Source organism: Catharus ustulatus, chromosome Z, assembly GCF_009819885.2.
Source record: "Catharus ustulatus isolate bCatUst1 chromosome Z, bCatUst1.pri.v2, whole genome shotgun sequence".
Classification (NCBI taxonomy): domain Eukaryota; kingdom Metazoa; phylum Chordata; class Aves; order Passeriformes; family Turdidae; genus Catharus; species Catharus ustulatus.
This window is the reverse complement of record NC_046262.2, coordinates 50,601,180-50,625,584: the sequence shown is the minus strand read 5'-3', so window position 1 is coordinate 50,625,584 and position 24,405 is coordinate 50,601,180. Positions and strand designations below refer to the sequence as shown.

At 39.3% G+C, this 24,405-nt stretch overlaps 1 protein-coding gene across 1 annotated transcript in view; it reads right to left on the bottom strand.

Annotated features, from left to right (window-relative positions):
- COMMD10 (COMM domain containing 10) overlaps positions 1–24,405 on the bottom strand; it is a 115,798-nt gene that overhangs the window by 72,496 nt on the left and 18,897 nt on the right. The window contains exon 5 of the mRNA XM_033084942.1: positions 17,703–17,813. Within this exon, the coding sequence (XP_032940833.1) occupies positions 17,703–17,813 (111 nt within the window). The remainder of the gene's footprint in view (positions 1–17,702; positions 17,814–24,405) is intronic.

Sequence of the window (24,405 nt, the reverse complement as noted above, 5' to 3'; positions counted from 1 at the left end):
CTCTTCCTGAACTTACCACCAAAGTGCAGCACAACATTTTGCCAATATTTTATATCTGTGTGCATTAGTCTGTTTCAGATTACAAAATTCAGGTTGGTTGTTCTTCAGGTTTGGGTTTTGTTGTTGTTTTTTTTTTTAACTTTTAACAATTTACAAATAGGAATAATATGGAAAATTTAATATCAGAATCTATGACTTTATACAAAAATGCACTCTCAGAAAAAAAAAGTGATTCCATTCCTAAATCACAAGAGCATTAAGAGAGAAGAAAATTAATAATACTGCAACTCCTCCTTCTGAAGGAACACTTTCCAATTGCGGCAAAAATCTGCTATCATGGTTGCAAGGAATTTACAAATGTTTCTCCTATTTACACACGAAGTAACAAGTTAAAACAAATCTACCACTAATTTCAGACCTTCCAAGGGAAATTAACAACATAAGTTATCTATTACAACAATGTATTTTTTCCATGCAGGACACTGCAGAGTTTGGAAAGGAATATTCAGCAAAATTAAGATCAACATTTCAAATGTTGAAGCTCTGCCAGGATAAAAAATTAATTAATTTTAACATTTAACCTTCATGCCTCCGTCACCAAATCCTACACAGTAAAATGCAGAATGAGATTACAAGCTCATAGAAGAAACAGAAAAAAGTTTCCTTGAAATGCTACTCTGCTTATTGGTACTAAATAAACTTATAATTTCACAATTATAAGCCGCACTGAGTATAAACCACGCTTTCCAAGTGTTGGCAACTTTTCATTCTTTGTCCATACATAAGCTGCACCTGATTATAAGCCACACATTACAATACAGAGTGTGATATTACTGTAAATCTCTAGTATTGCACTAGTGTAGAGGAAATTATAGCCGAACAAGAACATAATATCCTCCTTGAAGCTAATCTGCACAACCCTGTATAAGGCCGGGAGAATGAGGTGACATTAAGATATTCCTGAATGAAGTATATGAGAAAGTACTGTAAAGTAACAAACAAGTATGTGGATGGGAAAGTACAATAAAGTAACAAACAGGTAAACGGATGTGCAGGGAAAGTACAGTAAAGCAGCAAAACAGTAAGCAGAACTGGCACTGCATGCAGCAGTGGGTGGAGAAGATGCCCTAAGAGCGTGTGAACAATGATATGTAACCAATCAGTATACAGCAAGTAGAGCACGGATAGTGCTGAATAGCCAATTGTATGCTTGCTAGATTCGTGTGAACAATATAAGAACCCATAAATATGTATGCTTTTACCTCCATGAGGACTCTGTGAATACTCAGCTAAGATCTCCTGCTGTCTGGACAAGATTTCTCCCAACACTCTAGTGAAAATAAACTAAGTCAATAATCATAAAGAGTCACAAGAGATCAGGATCCAGTCTCAAATTGTTTGTTTTTTTAAACTACAAGCCTCGCTCAGAGTAACTGCAACCAAAAATATAGACCCAAATGCTATTTTCATGTAACATCAAATATAGGATACCACAGAATTTGCACTCTAGGCACAGAATAAGTATTGCCTTTGGTCCTTTATCCTGTAAATAGCTTTTACCTCATTTTGGTGCTCGTTCTTGTCAAACTGTCCCTTACTGTGCTTGTTTCCCATAATTACCATAATGCCGGGCTATGCTAATTATCATACAACTGATTAATGTTTGACATAGGTCTCATATCTGCCAGGTTATAAGCTAGTTGTTATTTTCCATTATCTAATAGAGACTGAGTGATTTTTAATAAGAATCAATTTCATTGAAGAACTCATCTGCAATGTTACAGGTGACCAACTGACAAGGACAGCATGGTTTATAGAAAGAGTCAAAACAAATTAGGAACCTTTCACAAAAGTTTAATCTTTGGAACCTACGCACTCTATCACACTTTTCCTGTTTAAGCAGAACAGAGCAGATTAAACACGTTAATCTCTTCAGCATCTTTTTCAGGGATCTTTAGAAGAGTCTATTTACATTTTCACAAATGAAATCTCTGCATTACTGTGGAATAATTTACCTTGAAAATAGGCCTCAGGAGGCGATCTGGTCCAGACATCGCCAGATTCCCTGCTCAAAGCAGGGACATCTCTGCAAGCCCAAGTATTTTGCTTTACAGAGAATTTTCAACATATAACCCACAAATGTCTACTTCTCACTTCTTAGTTGAGGAAAGCACTTTCATAGTGTGAAAATTTCAAACTTTTTAAAGTTTGAAACCATTTCTTCCAAACCATATTTAGCCATTTCCTGTGATGTTCTCAGTTTTTCCCCCTCCTTGAAAATGTTACTTAAAGTACTAAATACATTGAAATCCTTTTGGCAATAATCACTATAATTTTAGACAAGAATCTCTGCATTTCAGTTGCAGTTGTCCTCATCACTGCAACCCTTGTTTGTCTTTTTTTAGACACTTTTATAATTTCTTTTTGATTTTTTATCACTGGATATATTACAAGCAATATCCCCCTTATCCATGATTTCCTTAGCTCCCTTAGATACATACCAACTATTAGATGCGAAAACAAAGTGGTAGGTTAATTCCAGCAGCTCAAAGTTCAATTCTCAGCCATTCATTTCCTGCCTTGATCAATTTCATACATTTCACATTACTCTTAATCCTTCAACCAATAGTATTTTGGCTTCATTTTATCTATTATTAATTTGCCCGGTATTTACTTCAACTGTGGAGTAAAAATCCTGACATTTCCATAATTCCCATTCCTCTTCCTCTCCTGTTTTCCTTCATAATACATGTTGATTACAACCACGTAAGCTTTTCTTTCATATCACTGCTATTTCACACCTGTACCTTTTAGTTCTACGTACAAGATATGTTCATCTCTAAAACCAGATATACAAACTTTATACAGACAGCTCTTTTAAACTCAATTGTTTGGGGTAAAAATTAAGTCATTTTAAGGTTGAACAATATGAACAATGCTACTAATAACAGAATAATGATCTAATCAAATACCTTCAGACAAACAAGGACAAACATGATTACCAAAAAAAAAGTGCTAAGCAATTTCCTAGTTTTTTAATTTGTGGGAATTTTAAAAATATTTAATTTTCTCTCTATGTTACTGATTTCATTAGAAAGAAATGTCAATGCATCAGCTTTAACAAATTCCATGCAAGTAATTTATCTTTTCCACCTCTGAAAATAATAAGCTTTAATCATCTTTATCTTTGCATTAGTAGCAATACTAAAGGGACAAGCATACATATTTAAGAGTCTCACTTTTATCTACATCTGTAAAGCAGAATGATAGTCTTTAAATGCCTACTAAAATCTCCTATTTTGTGAAAAAGAAATGTTAATAGTTAAAAACAGGACATGGCTTAAAGTTTCATTTTCTTTGCTATGTCACACCCCTCCTCATGCTAGTAACTCACAACCACCTGCAAATCAGTCTATTTCTTTCAGTGTCAGTACAATTTTTCTTTAGATCCCACCAGAAACGTAAGATCTCATAATTTCTAAAAATTTTCAGGCCATCAGTTTTGTTTCATTTTCTAATTCATTTCTGCACTCCATTTTGCAGCACAGCTTTAGAAACATACAGGCACAATTGTGAGAATGTGAACTTCATTCACCCTCACAGAAGAAAACACGCACTTGGGGGTTTGATGTATTTAGAAGGAGAATAAACACAATTCTCAACTGTGGGAAGGAGAAAGAGGTTTGGCTTTGGTTTTATTCCCAAGGTTTCTATCTACAATTGCAGTTTATTCTACTGCTTTTGTACTAGCCTTGAAGGATACTTGACAACTGCTGAAAAAGCTATCTACTTTCACACACCAAAAAAAATCACTTAAGTTAAGCATCATTAAGGATTAAAAACATCTTCAACATTCTCACAAGAATAGTCAAGGAAACTGAACCCCCACAGGATGGACTATTGTCCTTGATGACTGTTCCAGAGGTAATGTTTTCCTCCTTGGTATAGAATTTCCTGCCTCGTTTTGAACCAGTTTCTCACCCATCTTTCTGCTAGTATGATCCTATTTTATTTTCTATTTTCTACTTTATTTTCCTATACTATTTCCTGCTAGTATATCCTATTTTATACTCCCTGAAAAAGTTGGTGTTTTTAACTTTCTGTAGAGCATTCACCCACCTGTGGGAATATCATCTTCTACACTATTTTATATACCAACTTCAGAAAGTGGAGAGAACACAGCTGATTCCCTGTACTAAGATTCAAGGCAGGAAGGAAGCAGTACCAAGCCCTCTTCTGCTCCAAGGTGCATTATTTTCAGCACCTGGACTATGTGTTCCCCACAGCGCCCAAGAATGTGCTGTTTAATGACATCAATGCCTGACTTTAACTCAGAATGCTCAAAATGACCTAGTGTTTGGGCAAAAATCCAGGAGTTGTATGAGAAACCATTGGCAAAAATGGAATGGTGATTTTTTTACAGTTTCAGTCAATTAAACTTGAAAGGTATTTTGTGGCACAAACTACAAGACACTTTCCTAACTAAAAAGCCTTCTTCTCAACACTTTTACATTCAGTAAAGATACTAGTACTCTCTAACAAAAAAAACCCAAACACACACCCAAACTCCCCCCACAAAAAAAAAATCTAAAAACAAACAAAACCAAACAAATGAAATGCCAAAAAAACACATTACAGTAATTTCACGACCATAAGGCGCACCGGACTATAAGGCGCACCTCTGGGAGACGGCAAATTTCGCAACTTTGTACATTATATAAGGCGCACCGGACTAAAAGGTGCACTTTTTTGTGCAGCGAGGAGCTGCGCCGCGTGCAACAAAGTAACAAAATAGTCACAGGATCACGCAATCGCAGGGCTTACTGGCAGGTGCTTAATTTACAAACATTTTCCACAGATTGGCCTAGCCTTTAAACGCAGTCCCAGGAGCCCTCCCCGTGCCGTGAGCCTCGGCACTCCCGCCTGCCCGCAGCACTGGCTGGTGAGGCGTAGCTCAGGGCGGTCGTGGCTCATGGCAGTCTGGGGCGGCTCGGGGCTGCCTGTGGTCTGGGTTGGCTCGGGGTAGCCGCGACCCGCGGCTTCTGTGGCCGCCCGTTCCCTCCCTGTGCGGTTCGCACCAAGCCAGCGGCAACGCTTCCCTCCATCCCCATGTAGCTCACACCGGGCCAGCGGTGGCGCTTCCCTCTCTCCCCGCACAGCACATACGGGGCTGGCTCGGCGCCGCTCTCTCCCCGCATGGCAGTTGGGGCCAGCGCGGCACTGCTCTCTCCCCCCGCGGCTCGTACAGGACCGGCGCCGGCTTCCTCCCTCCCCATGCGGCTGTCGGGGCCGGGGCCGGCGGCAGCTCCCTCCCTCCCCACACGGCGGTAGAGGTCGGGGTCGGGGCCAGCAGCAGCTCCCTCCCTCCCTGCGCAGCTCCTGCCGGCTGTGGCCGCCCGCTCCTGCCCCACCTCGCAACTCGGTGCTCCTGCGGCACTGCCCCCCCACTGCGGCTCACACTTCCGGTTTGTCAGATTTCACAACTCTGTCCATTATATAAGGCGCACCGGACTACAAGGCACTCTTCCAGGTTCAAAAGGATGCGCCTTATAGTCGTGAAATTACTGTAATGAAAAAACCTCAAACCCATAACTGGAGAGTAGTCTACCAAAAGCTAAGGAATTAGATGCAAATAAGGAAACAGTGATTCCATGTAAATAGGTACTTTTCTTAAAAAAAACTGTGCTTCTGCAAAGCCAAAGAATAATTCAATTTTTCAAGCTCAGAGGTAATATGAAGATATTAACACATGTACAAATACAATGGCAAATTACTTTTGCCCTTGTTCCAGACCTGGAACAGCACACTTCTGGAGGTTGTTTCAAGTGCTAATAATGTGAAGTCTTCCTCATATTCACACTCGCTCTACTCCTGTAACTTTTTTTGACAGAATTAAAATTTTAAAGCAATTCCACTAAAAAAATAAAATCAAATTATGATTGACTCGAATTTTCTAGAGCTTTTCAGAATGACTGTTCAGTGGTTGAGAACAAAGCACTGCATCACACTGCAAAACCCTTCTCAGAGTGCATAATTTTTTCCTGCATGATAATAATCCTCAGTGTTACTCCAAAAAGCTTCTTCAGGCTCAACTCAACTTCAGGTAGCTCACAACAAACACTACTTTCTCGAATTTCTGTGCTCTTCACTAGCCTTACTGCTTCCACCTCCCCACATCTCTTTCATGCACTTCTGCTCTGTGTTACACCATTTGCAAAGACCACTGTGCCAGCTTACCGGAATCTGCCTGGCTACAGTACCCTTGGCAAATTAATGCACTTCAACAGAGCAGCTCCTTGCTGCTACCGCAGAGCAGCTCTCCTGAAAAGGTTTACCTTCTACTCCTGTATGGTGTCTCAAATATATCTGCACTTGGAAAGAAATCAAAGAAATCAGTTTCAATACTAAAGCCTGGCTGTTCTTCATTTCATTGATATTATTACCAACCCATTTTGGTCCTCACAAGAAAGACTTTCATTTTCACTAAACAGGATACAAATTTAGAAAGAGGAAACTGAAATGCTCACACAAGAACCTAGTAAATTTTAGCATTCAAAAGTACAGACAGGAATATACTGCCACTCAGGAACTCTGAAACTGTGTAAAAACTGCCTAAACATCTTGCATTTATGTAACTCTGTGCTTCACATCCTTTTGGAGCAAAAGATACCCTACAGCATAAGAAGGGTCCTAAGGCCTCAACAACAAAGGAAACCTATCTAATAAAGGACTATAATGATATATTACTTAATCAACCATTGTTCAACAATGAAAGAAACAGAAACAACCATAAAAATATTACTAGTTATATGTGGCAGCACTTGAGAGCTTGTATTGAATTTATCAGACATAGCATCAAACTGAGGAATTCTGTCCCACTTGAATGGCAACTCTGATGGTTGAGGAATTTCAAAAATGTTTTGGAATCTGTTGTATTTCTTTGATAGGAGAACAATGCATCTGTTTCTATGAAGATGAGATGACAAAAAGTAAGAAGGAATGGAAATATGAAGAGGCAAAGTGATCTAGAAATGACAACAAGGAGAAGAACAGCTAGGCAAATGTTTCTCTGTAGTCAAAAGGACTTTCCTGAATCTACAGAAGGCTTTCTTCCTGCCTCTAACTGTATCTTCAAATAAACCTACTTCTGACTATTCTTAAGATCTTCTAATAAAAGGTACTTACTTTCTAGCAGTAAGTTCAGATATTTTTAGGCAGTGTTTGCCTGAAAATGCAGTTACTCCTGAACAAAGGACCTATTTGTTTTCATATGTGTATGGCTAGATTTTGAAATTTCTTTATTTAGGATTCAGAACAGAGGAGTAAAGATGACATGAATTCGAACTCCTCTTTGCAGTTACTGAACACTATACTCACTTCCAGGCTGCAAACCTTCCAGAACTACTAGGTATGATGGCACATCTACATTACCTGTTGGTAGCCCCCTAAGGTATAGTGTCCACCCTCCAAAAAGCTTAAACCTGTGATTCTCATAAAAATATCAGGAAAAACGTCTTCACGGACATGATCAGGCATTGGAATGGGCTGCCTGCAGAAACAGTAGAACCACCATCCCCTAAGTGTTCAAACAGCATGTGGAACAGCACATAGATGTGGCATTGGGGATACGGGTTAGCAATGCTAAGTCACGGTTGATTTTGATGATGGTGAAGGTCTTTTCCTGCCTTAAGGATTCTATGATTCTTTAATACATTTCTCCAACTCATGAAGCAGACAAGTCAATCTTTAGTGCTGAAGTACCTAATCAAAAAACCAAGAGTAGAGTAGTTGCAGCAGTAGAGATCCACAGTAATCTAGCTACTGGTAACTTGTTTTGCTGCCAAATTCCCAGTCTCATAATATGACTTATTTCCAAGCACAGTCATCTCCCAACTTCTTGTTTCTGTTGACATTGCAAAAGAGGACAGAGAAATAATCTAGGACTTTTAACCTTTTTAAAAGTCTGCCTCTAGGCACCAAAGGTAATATAAAAAGTTGAAAATCAGACATTACTAAAAAAGAGAGACAAGCATTTTCAGTAGCTTTGGTTCTCTTTTGCCTTTTGTATTACCCTTTCATTACTCCAAGGCTTCAAAATGCATTCTTAGCAATTCTTAGGATCTGTCTCAACATGGAAAAAAATGTTTTTTTCTCTCTCCCTTGAAATCTCTTTCTATTACTGTCTTGCCACTGAGTATACATTTCTAGAAATACGTTTTATTTCATTAGCAGTGATTTTATACGATCATACTGTACAAGATTTTCTCAGAGGCTGTAGGCCACGTTGTGGGTTGTGGTTTTCTTGCGAAAGAGGTCATATTTCATGTATTTTAACCAGTGATAAAGTTTGTCATAGCAGCTTTTAAAGTTTGTTAAACATTCATACAAAGCCAAGTGGGACAAACTAAGATGTCACACAGTTTCAGGTACCAGACTCCTGTCATTGGTAAATAACACAAAATAAGACAAGTGAAAATTGACTCCTCTGCATATGATTGAGGTGATAACCTACCTTATTCCACCTGAAGAGTGACTGGAAAGGGTGTCACAACATTGTTAGACACCTGTTCGATGTCAAATGCTCAGTGTTGATACTGTTTGACAGCATGTACGACTTTTATTGCCTTGAGCAGGACAGATGTTAGCAGAGCAGAAGATGCTAACTTTCTACTCTTTAAAGAACAGACAAAACTATTTCTCCCGAAAGCCAGATTTGGCAATTACATTAGTGACAAAAAATTAGCAAAAGTAACAGGAAAGCAACTCCAGCAATTCCACAAAGTGGGCAATCAAATTGCTTTTAAATTCAAAACCATGTTATTAACCCCTGAAGATGCTTGGTTTGAAACTCATTACCACAAGATTATTTTCCTTGACAGTACTATTTTGTATCAAAACTCACAAAACAGTGAATTTAAAGAATTTACAAAGAAAAAGTAAAGCACAGGAAAAATTACAATGGTGAATACAAATGTAAACTGAATGCAAATGAAGCAGTGTGGGAATGCAAATGAAGAAGTGTGGGCTCCTTCTATACTGCTCTGAGCAGACCTGGTGAGATGCCTGTCACATAAAACACCTAATTAGTTTGCAATAGCCTAAGCAATACAGAACTGCTGGCAAGGTATGAACCAACAGAGTAATTGGAAATGGTCCTTTTCACCATAATGATATTTAAAGATATATGGCACAAAAAGCAAGGTGTGATCTGCACAGTATTGAAATGGTTTGGCAGCTGCTCCTTGTCACCCATTCAACTGTTTTCACAGCCTCTTCTGATATGAGTATTGACATTATCAGGAAGAAAAGATAAGCACATATCTTCCCACAAGACACGCGATAGATTGTGTATGGAGGAGGAAACATGACTAGGTACAGGATGCACAGCCCCAAAGTGGTCTCAATGTAAGCCATGGGGCCTGACCCTGGCAAGATGCAAATGCTCTGACACAGATCAGTTTTTCTTCTTTGGGCTGTACAGTATTTAAAATTTATTTATTTTATGCAGTAATAGAATTTGTATTTCCTAACCTAAATTAACCAGTTTCATGTGCAATGCCTGACTACCCTTTAAGACAAAGTATTTTTCCCAATATCCAGACTAAACTTCTTCTGGTGCATACTGAGACTATTTCTTCTTGTCCTATCACTTGCTGTCTGGGAAAGAGATTGACCCCCACCTGGCTATGACCTTCCTTCAGGTAGCTGTAGGGAGCCATCAGGTCTCCGCTTGGCTTCATCTTTCCAGGCTGAACATCCTCAGATCCCTCAGCCCCTCCTCCTCAGACTACAGACCCTTCACCAGTTCTGTTACCCTTCTTTTTGTTATACCTTGTCCACTTCTGCCTCCACCTCCAATCCTCAAAGACAGCAGACAACATCAGTGTGACAGAGGAAAAGGCAGAAGAGCAATATTGGCAACCTGAGATTTGCTGTTAGAGCAAGTCCAACTTTCACATTCATCTCTCCCTAACTTCACCCATCTCTTTGGCTACCTTATCTTTCTACCATACAGTTAGTAAGAAACAGACGTGAGAGAGATGATGGTTTTGAACATATTTGTGAAGGTATCACAGAGCTTATTGCATCACTAAAAGCAGAGGGGAAAATAATGTCCAGAAGTTCTGCAAAAGCACAGCAAAAGTACGGAACAAATAGGGTTATCTTCCATTGCTGCACACAAATAAAGCAACAGTCCATCTGTTAAGACACTGTACATTTTCTGAGAATAAAAGGCAAGAAAGAATATAAATGCCTGAAAATTTCCATGAATCTCAGGGATGTGTCTTCTTCATTTGAAAAGACTGAATTACCAAGCCTACAAAACCAGTTTGGGGCAAGTAGGAAACAAGGAAACAAGTTTTCTAAGAAAAAAGATGTAATGAACAATTGCATTAAATAAGAAAAGCTCACCAGATCTTACTGTTTTTCAAATTCCCTCAAGGCCCTAAAGTTTTACTCTACCTCGCAATGAAATGGGTCACAAAGCTTAAACTCAAATATGTGAAATACTTACCTGCTGTTTATTGGGAGTGACAGTAGTACACATTACAACTACATATTACAGACAATTGAATTTATTCCTGCATAAAACAAGAGTTTCATTTCTAACTGTAGGCTGAGGTTGCCCAAGGCTGCAACCAACTACAAATGGTCACCTGGCATCATCTTCTTCCTTAGCTCCAAGACACAGAGATATGGAGAAAGTCCTAAGAATATTCTGCTATGAACAGAACACGTGTAGAGGTTGTAACTAGTTAAGAGGATTTGCAAATTTATGTGACATAGTCTGTATTCATAAATTGTGCATACAGCCAAATGAAAAAAATGTAAGTATACTGTAAAGAAATTCTTACTATAACCTGGAATTAAATAATGTAAAATCACAAATGAAGTCAGATAATTAAGTACACACTGCAGTACAATTGCCAAAGGTGATGGAGCCACACCGCCTGGCAAATGGTTACTAAAAAAAATGTCAAACTACTTCCAACTTACATAATACAGGTTATATGGGCATCGATTGTTGGTAAGAAATTTAAAAAGACCTCTCAATATTTTAAAAATTCTGGACCACAGCTTCATTTTTTCCAGTAACTAAATGGACTTAATCCAAGGTAATAGCTATGACAGATCAAAACCAGTCTAATGCAAGATTTCCTTCACTCATGGCAGAGCAATTAAATTTCTGTCATCTTTCCATAGTGATGCTATTGTTTGGAATCAAGTTATAAATTTCAGGTTCATTTTTCTGACTTGTACCACACAATCAAAATTATACTGTCATTCTTATTACCACTCCTACAAACATAAGGACTTTTCTCATATTCTGAAACCTTCTCACAGGGAACTTTCTTCTTTCTTAACAGCAGAACTATATATCAGCACTTAATTCTCTGAATAAAACTCATTCCATGACGGACACCTTGCCAAAAACAACAACACTGTTTATTAAGAAGCACAGAAAAACCTTGAACCAGGACTGTGTTGTCTGAGGCTATCCAGGTCTCCAATTAACTCCTCCAAATAGGAATGAAGAAGCCCTTTTCGCTCAATCTAATCCTTCGACATTTATTTTTGCATTCATCCAAAGCCCGTCCTACCTTTTTTTTTTAATTGTTAGAGACTTACAAACAAGCTTGATGAGAAAACTAAGCTCAGTTCCAAGGAGTACATACAAGGTTGCTTGTGCTCTGCAAAGGAAAAGGTTGATGTCCTCATCAGAAAAGAAAGTGGTTGAGAGGGAGCTGATGAATGTGGGAAGCAATTTACAATTGTTTCATCTTTGGACCTCATCATATTTTTTTCAGCATTATTACTTTCAAGTGTCCTCTTTTTGGAAGGCCCTACACATAAAAATTACTTCAAAAAAAGGCCACATAAATGCATCATCCCTAAAGGCAAGGACTGAAATGACAAATGAAAGGAGTACATGCTCAATTCTGCCACCTCCCACTTCTCAGAAGTGGGATCATATTCCTAGCACCCACCAACTCTCACTGTTGTGCCACTCCACAAACACAAATTCTTTTCAGAGAAAAAAAAAAGGGCTAAATTGAGGTGGAAGGGGAAGTACCACCGTATTTCCTTAAACACTGGTCGATATGCAGGTCCTGCCTGCATGCTGCATGTCATACAGGCTGCAGTGAATCTACAGGGTAAATTAAGTAACTGATATAGCTCTCGTAGAAGAAGATTTATTTCTCATTTACTTTGCTTTGGGTTTTTTTGTAAAATATGGGAAAACTAATCACAATGGCAAACTCAGAAAGCAGAATGGTGTACTTATTGAAATAAACAAAGCAAAAAGGTGTAAGTTTTGTTCTCTGTCCAGAAATATATAGAAACTCTGTAAAAAACAGAAGAAAAAAAAGCCCAACACATATGTTGTTATTTTAACAAGTAAAATATAATAATTCTAGATTTCTAGATTCCTACTTACTCTGTAGAAGGATGAATATGTAGTATCAGCTCAGTTTCTAATGTAATCAGACCACAGTCTGATTTTCATAAAATCATAGAATATCCTGAGCTGGAAGTGATCCACAAGGATCATCAATGTGCCTGAGAACATTGTCCAAATGCTTCTTGAGCTCAGGCTTGGTGCTGCGACCACTTCCCTGAGAAGCCTCTTCCAGTGCCCAACCACCTTCTGGGTGAACAACCTTTTACTAATATCCAACCAAAACTTCCCCTGACACAGCTTCATGGTGTTCCCTCAGGTTCTGTCACTGATGACCAAAGAGAACAGATCAGTGTCTGTCTCTCCTCTTCCCCTCCCCTGGACTCCTCCTCAGTCTCTTCTCCAGGCTGAACAGACCAAGTCACCTGAGCTGCAGCTCACACCACTTCACCTCTAGACCCTTCACCATCTTTGCTGCCCTCTGTTGGACACTCTCTAATAACTTAGAATCCATTTCATATCATGGCACCCAAAACTGCCCCCAGCACTCAAGGTGAGGCTGTCTCACAGCAGAGCAGAGCAGGACAATCCCCTCCCTTGCCCAGCTGGTGATGCCCTCTAGGACATGGCTGGCCATCCTGGCTGCAAGAGCACTGCTGGCTCAGATTCAACTTGCCATCAACCCCCACATCACTTTTCACAGCACTGCTATCATCCAGCATCTCATTCCCAGTCTGTTCATATATCCAGGGCTGCCCCATCCCAGGTGCTGAATCTGGCATTTGTCCTGATTAAAATTCATTTGGTTAGCAATTGCCCATCTCTCTTAATTTGTCACAGTCTCTCATGTGTTACATTCCTCTGTTAAAGCATCCTGATGTTAGGGGAAATTATTTAAAAGGACATAAAGGTAAATCAGGATAATAGAATTCTAATACTAGCTGGGTTTTGCCAAAAGTATTACACTAGCAGGTGCAACAAACAAGCACAATTATCAGTTACTTTTTGCATTGCACTAGCAGACAAAATCCTGTAAAAATTCTTCAAATACATCTATAAAGAAGGAACAAAAGAAGCAAAATATTGATTTTTCACAAGGAATTTTTACATAGTATTTTTACTGAAAAATAGAGCTCTCCCAAGAAGTTCTTTATGATTAAGAACAAATTCACAGATTAAATAATTAGGAGAAGAAAAACCAAGAAAAGAGCAAAGCCTTCCACAGGAAAAACTGCAATTAGATAACTGAATCTAATAAAATCTGTGGAATGGATTTACAGAAGAAAATTGGATAACTATCGAGAGACAAAACTGGGCAAGAATAATTTATTTATCCTAACGATTTTCAAGCATACATGGTAACTACAGATCATGTGTGAAAATACACAGTAACAAATACCTTAAACAGTAATGTGCCTTACTGGATCTTCTTAATGATGAGTAATAGCGACAACTCTTTAAGAACACACTCCTAGTTCTCACATTCCTCTGTGAAGATATTCAGCACCAATTGTGTGACATTTCTGAAGCCCTTCAATCTTTCTACATACTTTGACATTATTTATTAATTTATTTCTATGACTCCTCCTATGGTTATAGAAAATTATCACAGCTCGTCCAAAAAGTCTGGATTAGATAGCCTAAGGAATTACTGCTATTAATAGTGGGAAGACATGTGAGAGTGTGTGCAGTTACCAAATAGATTACTGGAGGAAAGAAATATTTAATAAACATAGCACTTTCAGGGATCGGTCTTTGCAAATCAAAAATCTACATGAGAAACACAGATTGTCAATTAAACCTACAGCCATAAAAATAATGGTACTCTGTACAGAATTTCCAGATTGTCATGTTGCAATTAATGGTCAAAAATCTGAAACCAAATTTACTATTAAAATAAACCATTATACAGAGCTGATATGTTATAATCAGTTCTCAAATGTCACCTAAACTCATCAAAATGTTGTAAGGGAAGCAAAGGGATCTTGCAAATCAAAAATATGTTTCCTATTATACTAGTTTGTTTTGTGTGTCTAGCTCATAGTAATTTCACTTCCCCCAGATTCTGAGATACAATTAAACATTTGAAAAAATTAATCATTGCAATAAAACTCTGTTAATTGGATTTTTAATTGAAAGTTCCTTTCTTCTCTTTCTCATACAAAACATCAGCAGCAACCAAAGCAGCCTAGATCACAAGATAACTTGGGCTGGAAGGCTGTGTCGGGCAGCCCACCTGACCCACCCCCTGTTCACACTGGGGCTAACACGAGCATAATTCCACATTGGAGTATAAGCAAACAGCAAATCTGTAACAAAACCCAGTAAAAAACAGTTTAACAGAAATCATGGGCTCTGGTCACAATTCTTGCTAGTCACATGCATTGTATTTCCTGGGAAATGCGAATGTTGCTAGCAGCTTGAACCACCTGAAAGAACTAAAAAAAAACCTTACTTTTGCATTTTGATGGATTTATTCCTCTGGGACTCTGCATTTCATCTGAAGCTGACAAAATGTAATCTATAAATATTAATACAGCATATAGCAGATTTCTTTTTATTTCTCAACACACAAGTAACATCCATACAGCCACAGATTTTATTATTACCTCCCTGAAGAGATAATTTAAACACTAATTTCAAATGTCAACTTGTGAATAAGGACTGTTTAAATGTTATTTAAGTAGTGTGATTTGTAGTAAACACTAATGTATTAATATAATCAAATTTAGCTAGCAAATGTGAAAATAATATCCCATTTCATTTACCTTGCTCAGTGTGGTTTTTATAATAATAGGTTTTATTTTTTTATATATACACAAGTGAAATTTCTACTGTCATATACAAATTAGAAAAGAAAACACTTAAACAGTTCCCACAATGACTGACTTCAGAATTGATTCTGAGTATTATCTCAAAAATAAGCAAAGAACCAAGGTGACAAAGAGCACTACTGCCCCCTAATGAGCCAGACCATAAAAGCTCCTCTGGAACAGCATTTTGTGTCTTTCCTCAAAAAAAATTAGCAATTATAGCTATGAACTATGAAAAAAAAGGTGAAAAAATAATACAATCATTAAGAATACATACTTTCAATTCATGCCGTATTTCTGCACAAAAGGCACATACATAATTTTGTAGAGGAAAAGTAGCTATGATTTTCAGACACAATACTCCATGCACCAAGAAATCACAAAGATGCAAGATACACCAGAAGAATCACTCACACTAAACAAATAATAGCAATCTTACGTACTAGGATGCAATCCTGTAGTGATCTTCACACCAACCCAGATTTTAAAATTTTAATGTCTCTATAGTGAAAGCATTAGTTTTCTTCTTGCACTGTTTTATCTAAATGCCCATCAAAAGTCTGGTTTAGGCTTGTAATTATCACAAAATAATTCTGATCTTGGTATCTAAACATATCCACAAAAACAAGTAAGAAATTAAACAGAAAAAGTCCACTATCTGAATTCTGTTTGTACAAGAAACAGAAGAACTTTCTGTCTTACATGAAAGTGATATTTTTCCCTCTATATTTTTAATACTTTTGCATAAGCACTGAATCTATATTCAATGCTCACCAATGCAGCTTGGGCATAAAATTTTGTCCAGTTCCTGTATCTGCAGCAATGTAATGCTGAAAAATACACAATTTCTGTAAGTCTTAGTGAGAAGCACAAACATAAGCTGTGTATTCTCTATTATTTCACCATAAATCAGAAATTCCACTCACATTAGTAAAATTACAGTAATTTCACGAATACAAGCCGCACTGTTTTGACCAAAATTTTGCTCCCATACCGGGAATGCGGCTAATATTCAGGTGCAGCCAATATGTGAATAATTTTCTGACTTTTTCAACCCTGGGAGCGCAAACCAAGTCAGTGCAAACTGCAAAGTCGAGCTCCTGCCAGTAAAACCCTGCATTTACGCGGTTGTTACAAATTGTTACTCTGTTGCGCAGCGGGTGGAGCTGCTCCGTGCAGGCAGCACAGGGGGTGGGGAAGGCAGGGCAGCTCTCTCCTGCTTAGCCCTGCAGCTCGAGGGAAGCAGGGACTCTCTCCTGCTTGGCCCCGCGGCTCGGGGAAAGGCGGGGCTCTCTCCTGCTTGGCTCCATGGCTCGGGGGCTCCCGTCCCCGTGTGCCGCTGCCACAGGAGCAGGCAGGCTACATCCCCACGTCCCATCTCCGCCGCAGGTGCCGGCAGGCTCTGTGCCCCCCCTGCCACCGCGGGACAGCACCGGGGTGGGGTGAGCAAGCCCAGCGGTGGCAGCGGCCGGCCCCGAGCGGCCCTGCCAAGCGGCAGCGCCGAGCTGGGCCACCCAGCCCTGTCGGCAGCCCCGAGCCCTCATGGCCGAGCCAAGCCAGTAAACCCCGCCCTGCCGCCGTTCTGTTACTATTTGGCAACTTTGTTGCACGTGGGTCCTCGCTGCGAACAACAGAGCGGCTTATACTCGGGTGCGGCTTATTTATGGACAAAAAACAAAATGTTTGCCAACACCCGGCGATGCGGCTTATACTCAGTGCGGCTTGTATTCGTGAATTTACTGTACTGTGAATGAAATGCAATGCTAAAGCAGCACTGAGTTCTAATTTCTCCTCTCAAACTCCTTATTACACTGAATTTTTCGTAGGTAAACGTTCTGACAGACACCACAGAACTAAATACTCCAATCTCCATTAGCAAGATAAGGTTAAAAAGCAAATCATGTGTTTAATTTGAAACATGCTGGCTAACAAAAGACACAGATTTTATGAATAAGAAATTATGCTCTTTAGTGAGTTTGAGTTCTGATATGCCAACTAGTCACTAAAATCCTTGAACTTAAGACTACCTTAAAACCTCCAAATACTGGGTTTCTATGGCCTCACACAATGTCATCATTCATTAGCACAGAAAGGTTGCTAGTGATGAGCAATGTCTTACATAACAACACACATGGTAGAAGGTTGCTACCTACTATGTATTAAAAGCATAAGAACTACAATCATATGCTATGTGATAAAAATAAACTATCTACAAAAACATTTTAGAGACCTAAAATAACCATATTCCCTATTTCTCCTGTTACAGTCCAAAGAGCTGGTAACACAGCTCTCAGTCTACTGAATATTTATCCTATTGTATCAGTATTTCACAATTTCAAGTGTTTACTATAACCTTTTCGAAATAAGAAATTAAAATAATGACAAAAATAACAACAATTTAGAGTTGCAATGGATGCCCTTAACAGAACTTTACCATAAGGCCATCACCACAACTCATTCCAACTCTGTTGACTTATATTTCTTACCTTTGAATCTTCACTGCTCACTCCCAGCTCTAGCACAGCTTGAGGAGACTTCAGCTTTGCTTGCATGGACTCTGCCATTTGAAGATTAAGCTGCCATCCAATTGTTTCAAGCTATAAAACACAAGTTTAGATAACAATCAGGTGGTACAAAAGCCAGCTTATACAGTGGTCTGTATAAGCGAACAGTGTCACACCCTATAAATGTTAAGCATCTGTATATAATGCATTTCTCTCAAATTATCCTGGACTCCAAGACAGATTTGCTTTCTATTGTCAAAATTACCATTCAAACTGACTACAACCACTCAAATAAAGCAACTTCCTAAGTCTTAGATCTGATGGACCCAATCCATAGAACACAACAACAGATCCAGAATATGGTAGCTTCCTTTTTTGGAAGTGTGAATCTGGCAATGGTTGTGTTCGTTTACTTAGAAAACATTCAGCATCCTACAATGTCAATTAACTTTTTGAGACTAGTGACATGTTTCTGTATGACAATTGTGTCCAGGCATAGTATTTGTTAGTCATAAAGGGGTACATACTTCAGGGCAGTTTTTTTAAATATGAAAGGACTATAAAATTATTTTTACTTCTGGTGTAAAACTTGTTACAGAAAAAAGAATGATGGAAGAAGGGTGCCAGAATCAGTGATATACTAACTGAAAAGCACTTACTGGGCAGAGGAGAAGTATTTCTCAATGCCTAGCATGAAAACAAAGATGTGTAGACCTTTAGCTTCTTTTCACAATTTCTTATCAGCAGGTTAGAAATGTGAAAGCTACCTTGTCACTGCAACACTAAACACTGTTTATTGCTGTAAATTCTCACTGATATCTCTGGCACTTATTTAACTTCAAGGTTATGTTTAGAAAAAAAGCATAACAAAAAGCAAACAAGTGCAAACGGGAGAAAAGAAATGGAAATAACACATATACTAAACAAAACCAATAGTAAGAATGTATGAAAATGCTTCAGATCTGTTTCATGAACCTTCTGGCAAATAAGTCAGGGCAACAAAGATAAGAGGAAGCTTTCAACAACCCCTGTAAATCCTCAGTTCTTGTATCCATTTTGTTTCATTCAGGATCCTGAGGAGATTACCATGGCACTCAGCACTAAAAGACATGGAAGAACTTGTGCAGCTCCCCCTTCCAGCACTCACTGAGTACTAGCTGTGAAACAGGTAAGGTGTCACTGCCTGCTGAACCAGCTCTGTTCTCCCTCACCCACAGTGCTTCTCAGTGGCCACCAATAGCTGCTCCAGCCAGGGCACGTCCACACTAAAGAGCAGCTAGTTCCCCTACTATAAGAAGATCTGACTCTCCAACCGAAGATGAACAGCACCTTTACAGGTGCATAAAAATATCACCTCTGGTCTGTCTGTGATGGGCACAGTAATTTTCTTCCAGTGTAAACCACTGGATTTTCCAACTCAAGCCCTGTTGAAAACAGGGAAACAGACTATTTTCTATGCTAAATAGTAGCGCATACTATTTTAAATAGTAAGAGAAGATAATCACCAGTCTAACATAACTATGGGAAAACATTTGGAAGAGTCACTCTCTTGAAAAAGCCCAGAGCACTAAATGTCAAGGCAGCCTTTACAGCTGATACAAAACTCAAGCACAATCTCCAGTTAAATTAAAGTTCACATAGTCAAAATCAACACCCACAAAATCCACCACTTCCTTACAGTCCATTGTGGTTTTACGCATTCTCTTGTCTCTTCTTGGTATATCTTCAACACAGTTCCTTACTTCCTCTTTTCGCTGCCCATAAACACAATTATAAATTTAACCTTCATTGATAAGAAATTCAAGAAGTCTGTCAAATAGGACAAGTTTCTATATTTGTTGTTAAAAAATACTTCTCTCAACTACACAGATACCTTTATTTTACACTTTTCAATGAGAAAAAAAAATAAATTCAAGTTAATCATCTTAACTATACAAGAACCAGGCTGTCAGACTCAAAATGAAGGACTACAACTCTAAGAAGGAAAGCAGAACAAATGCCAGTAACAGGCACATTGCAGGGCTCCAACATAAAAGAGCAACGTCAGAGCCCAAGTGAACAAGAAACTGACACTAAAAATTGATTAGGAAGGACCTAATTAGAAGAAACAAAATAAGGGGAAGTATTGTCAAACAGGGACCATAATGTGGAATAGAATTTCAGAAAATACGTATTCACCTAAAATTTCTCACCCAATACCTCCAACTTCAGCCAATCTTCTGGAGCAAGGTCCAGTACTTTTAAAGGATGACAGTAAAAAGGGGCTTAAATACTCAGTTACAGTAGTTTCACTAATACAAGCCGCACCATTTTGACTAAAATTTTGCTCCCACACTGGAAATGCGGCTTATACTCAGGAGCGGCTAACATGTGAATAATTTTCTGACATTTACAATCTCAGAAGTGCCAGCCAGGGTGCTGAGCCAAGCACCTGCCAGTAAAAGCCGGCATTTCACGATTGTTACAAATTGTTACTCTGTTGTGCTGTGGGTGGAGCCTGGCTCCCTGCAGGCAGCACGGGGGGCAGGGAGAGAGGAGGGAGAGCTCTCTCCTTCCCTCCTCTGCCGCAGCCCGGGGGAGAGTCGGGGGGGCCCCGTGCCGCCATCGCCGCGGCTCGGGGGGGCAGCGGGGGGCTCCGTCCCCGCCCGCCTCTGCTGCCACGGGAGCTGGGGGTGCCCCGTCCCTGCCTGCCACCACGGGGCAGCGCCAGGCCAGGGTGAGCAAGCCCAGAGGCAGCGGCCGGCCACAAGTGGCCCCGCCGAGCGGCAGTGCTGGGCTGGGCCACCTGGCCCCGTTAGCAGCCCCGAGCGGGCCGAGCCTGCACAGCCCAAGCCAAGCCAGTAAACCCCGCCCTGCCGCAGTTCTGTTACTAATTGGCAACTTTGTTGCACGTGGGTCCTCGCTGCGAACAACAGAGCGGCTTATACTCAGGTGTAGCTTATTTATGGACAAAAAACTAAATGTTTGCCAACACCCGGCGGTGCGGCTTATACTCAGTGCGGCTTGTATTCGTGAATTTACTGTGCTACCAGAGGAGACAAAGAGGATATTTCTTAGTTGGTCTTGGCTGATAAACCGAGATCACACCTCCTATCTGTCTCTACACCCATTAAGACTGGAAGTTTGTTTTAAAGTAGAAAACAGGAATTTTCACATAAATTACCTGATTCAAGAAGGGTAATAACAAATCATGACAGAAACTAGTGAAAACCAGTATTTGTGGCTCTCAGAACTCACTTCTTACAGCTTACTTCTTACCACAGTGCCAGCAGGATGCCAAACCACTGTTTCTCATCCATGATTTGGCACCTGTTTGTCCCTTAGAAAGTGCTTTAAGCATAGACTCACAGAAAGTAAGAGCAACAATGAGTTGCTCAACACAGCAATGAATCTTCAAGAACTACACAACAGAAATACTGCTCAGACATAAAAGTAACAGCACCGAGGTTTTTATAATGAACAGGCATTCAGACAGTTATGAAACTGCCAATTACATTACAGATCAAATTTAACCTGTTATGAAGATCTAAATATTTTGTTCAGGTTCCTGCTCTCCATTTTCTTAGCAAGATTTGCTGCTTTCAGAACACCTAGCTTTCGCTAAATAGAATAATGTTGTATTCAGAAAATGTACTTGATCCAAAATGTGTGAAATAAATTAGAAATTAAATCAAAATTAATCAGCATTACAGGTTAAATGCTGCTTAACAATTAACTACAGATAACCTGGCTACTGGAAAGAGCATGAAGATCCTGTCACATCCAGTATTAGCCTGTCTGGCAAGCAAATGACCACGAGCATTTCTATAGGCAGGGCAATAAATGCTGATTAGCAGTCAGCAAAGAGCAAGAAAAATGCTCAAAAGCAGTGTTTCATCTTAAAATCTAAAAAGGGAGAAAAACACAGTTCTGGGTTGAGCTGGTTAACAAGCCTGGTAGGCAGAAAATGCAGAAGCAATTATAAACTGGCAGCAAGTGTCCTGTAGTTTTATGTTTATGAAGGAAAAATGGTTATGAAAGCCCTGGATGGAAAAGGAACATACAACATAGGCAAACTAACATATCCAATTTGTAAAAATCTACAACTAGTACAACAGCAAATCTTTTCAGTATAGATTAAAGGTAATTGGTCAACAAAAGAGATAACATTATCAAATAATCACAATATTTGAAAATCAGCTGTAAAACACAGTTTTTCAACAATATTATTTCAATTTGGTATCTCTTCCACTGTCAATGGACTATGGTTTAGTTTGTCTGCTTGAACTTTTAAAGTAACAAAACTCCCCAACCACAAAGTTACTGAGGAACTGCTAATGCTTTCTAATATGACAGAGAAGAATTTTAAAGCAAACTGAGTTTGTGGCCCATAGTCAGAATTAAAAACCAGTAGCATGAGCACAAATGAAAATAAACCCTACCATTCCTTCTGCAAATTGAAATCTTGGCAGAAAACAAAGTGCTTCCAATCATAGAATGGTTTGTGTTGGAAGGAATCTTAACAACCATCTAGCTCCAAGTCCCCTCTCTTCCACACACGGATACCTCTCATTAGACGAGGTTATGCAGAGCCACATCCAGCCTGGCCTCAAACACTTCCAGGGATGGGGTATCCACGGCTCCTCTGGGCCACATGCTGCTGTGCCTCACCAGCCACACAGTAAAGAATTTCCTCCTAACATCTAAACTACATCTACCTTTTCTCAGTTTTTAGACATTTCCCTTCATCCTATCACTATATGCCCTTGTAAAAAGTTTTTCAGCTCTCTTGTAGGCTCCCCTTGTGGGGTCAAGCCCCTCCTGGCACTGGTGGTTGCTGAAAGATTTGATTAACATGGAAACCCCTGCTCTTGGTTGACAGCAGCTTCCTATGGCACAGAATGCTTCTGTAGACTTGCACAGCTAGGAAATAACATCCAAGTCTCTTGACTTCACGTCCATACTCAAAGACTCACTTCAGGACAGTTTCAGTCCATCTACAGTAACTTCCATTCTCAGGCAATTTGATTAATTTGAGGACATGGTGAAGTAGTGATACTGTCTTCATTTTTTCTGAGGTTTTTAGAAACTGCATAACGGAAACAGAATGCCAATAACTTCTTACTGGCTCATTTTTTTACAGGTACCACAGAAAACAGTCTTCCATTAGGCTGAAGCCTAACAAACCATTGCAGATAAACTAGGTCAGTTACAGCAGTACAGAAATTAGTGCCATGCTCCACTGGTACACAGATCCACCCATTTGATTTTCAAATAATTTAATCCTTACTTTAAGAGACCATTTAGCTCAAAATTATCTGATATTTGTGATAACTTCAGTGTTGCTGAACATCAGATTACGCTTTTCACAGCCTGAGAAATAAATTGACATGCTTGAAGCTCTTTCCATTAAAAACGCCATAATAATGCACAAGTGCACAGCACTATTTTTCAAAGTTACAGTCTCCTCATCTATTTCTACTAAATGTGGTGTATCTGTAAGAGCATGCATCAGTTCACACACAGCAGCTACTCTTGGAGGTAAATTCAGTTTCACTACATCGAGGCTGGAGTGCTCCCTACTTAATAGGTGACCTCAATTCACAGTTACAAGTAAACACTGACATCTTAAGATTGCAAAGTCTAAATGTCTATTATTTTACTGTAAAGAATGAGTAACTAATACTGTGGAAGAGTGCATAAAAGGAGAATGAAAACCCAACCTTCAGCCTATTCCTGAGGAAGTAGATTTCTCACAGCTAAAGAAAAAAGGAATTATCCTTGAATAGCCCCAGTGTGAGCAAAAACAATACCTTAAAAACTAAGCTTGACAAACTGAAGAAGTGCACTACATAACGTACAGTAATGGGGAAATTACAGGGAAATAATGGGAATTGCAGTAATTGGGAAAATAAACAACTCAATGTCTCTGCCCACATGTACCTTAGCAAGGTACCCATAATGTCCCAAATACAACAATTACAGAAGGAGAGAAATTACATCTTACTTTAACAAATGAAATCAGAATTTTGTCATTTTATCTCAGATATTAACTCATTAATTTCAGTTATTTGTCCCTCTAATTTGACAGGAATAGTCCAACTTTAAAAATTAAACATTTTGTGGAATAATTAAAAGTGCGTTTATGTACAGTAATTTCACAATTATAAGCCATACTGAGTATAAGCCGCACTTCTGGGTGTTGGCAAACATTTCGTTCTCTGTCCATACATAAGCCGCACCTGATTATAAGCCGCACATTACAATACAGAGTGTGATAAAAGGTATCACCATCTGTTGAGGGTGGGGGTAGTGATCCTTATCTCCAGGGGAGATATTCTGCTAATAGGCCATCCATTGAAATCAGGCAGGGCATTGTTCTTTATCTTTTCACAACCAATCCTTCCTCCAGCCAGTCATTTTCTGCTAATGGCATATTGAGTCCCACTCTGTGACTGATAAAATTACTTCATCCCACTGGAAGTTGCTCCAGTCAGGGGGAAGAGCCCAACATTTCTTACCAAGATAAAAACAGAGGTTTTGGGACACTAAGGGAACCCCTTTCTCCACTGGACTCCAGAGGAAAACTGGATTTTTCCACATCACCACTGGACCTCCAGAGGGAAAATGCACCTTCTACAGGAGCACTGCTTCAATTGAATCACATCTGTCACTGCAGGAGGATGCAGCCACCATTTAATGGGAC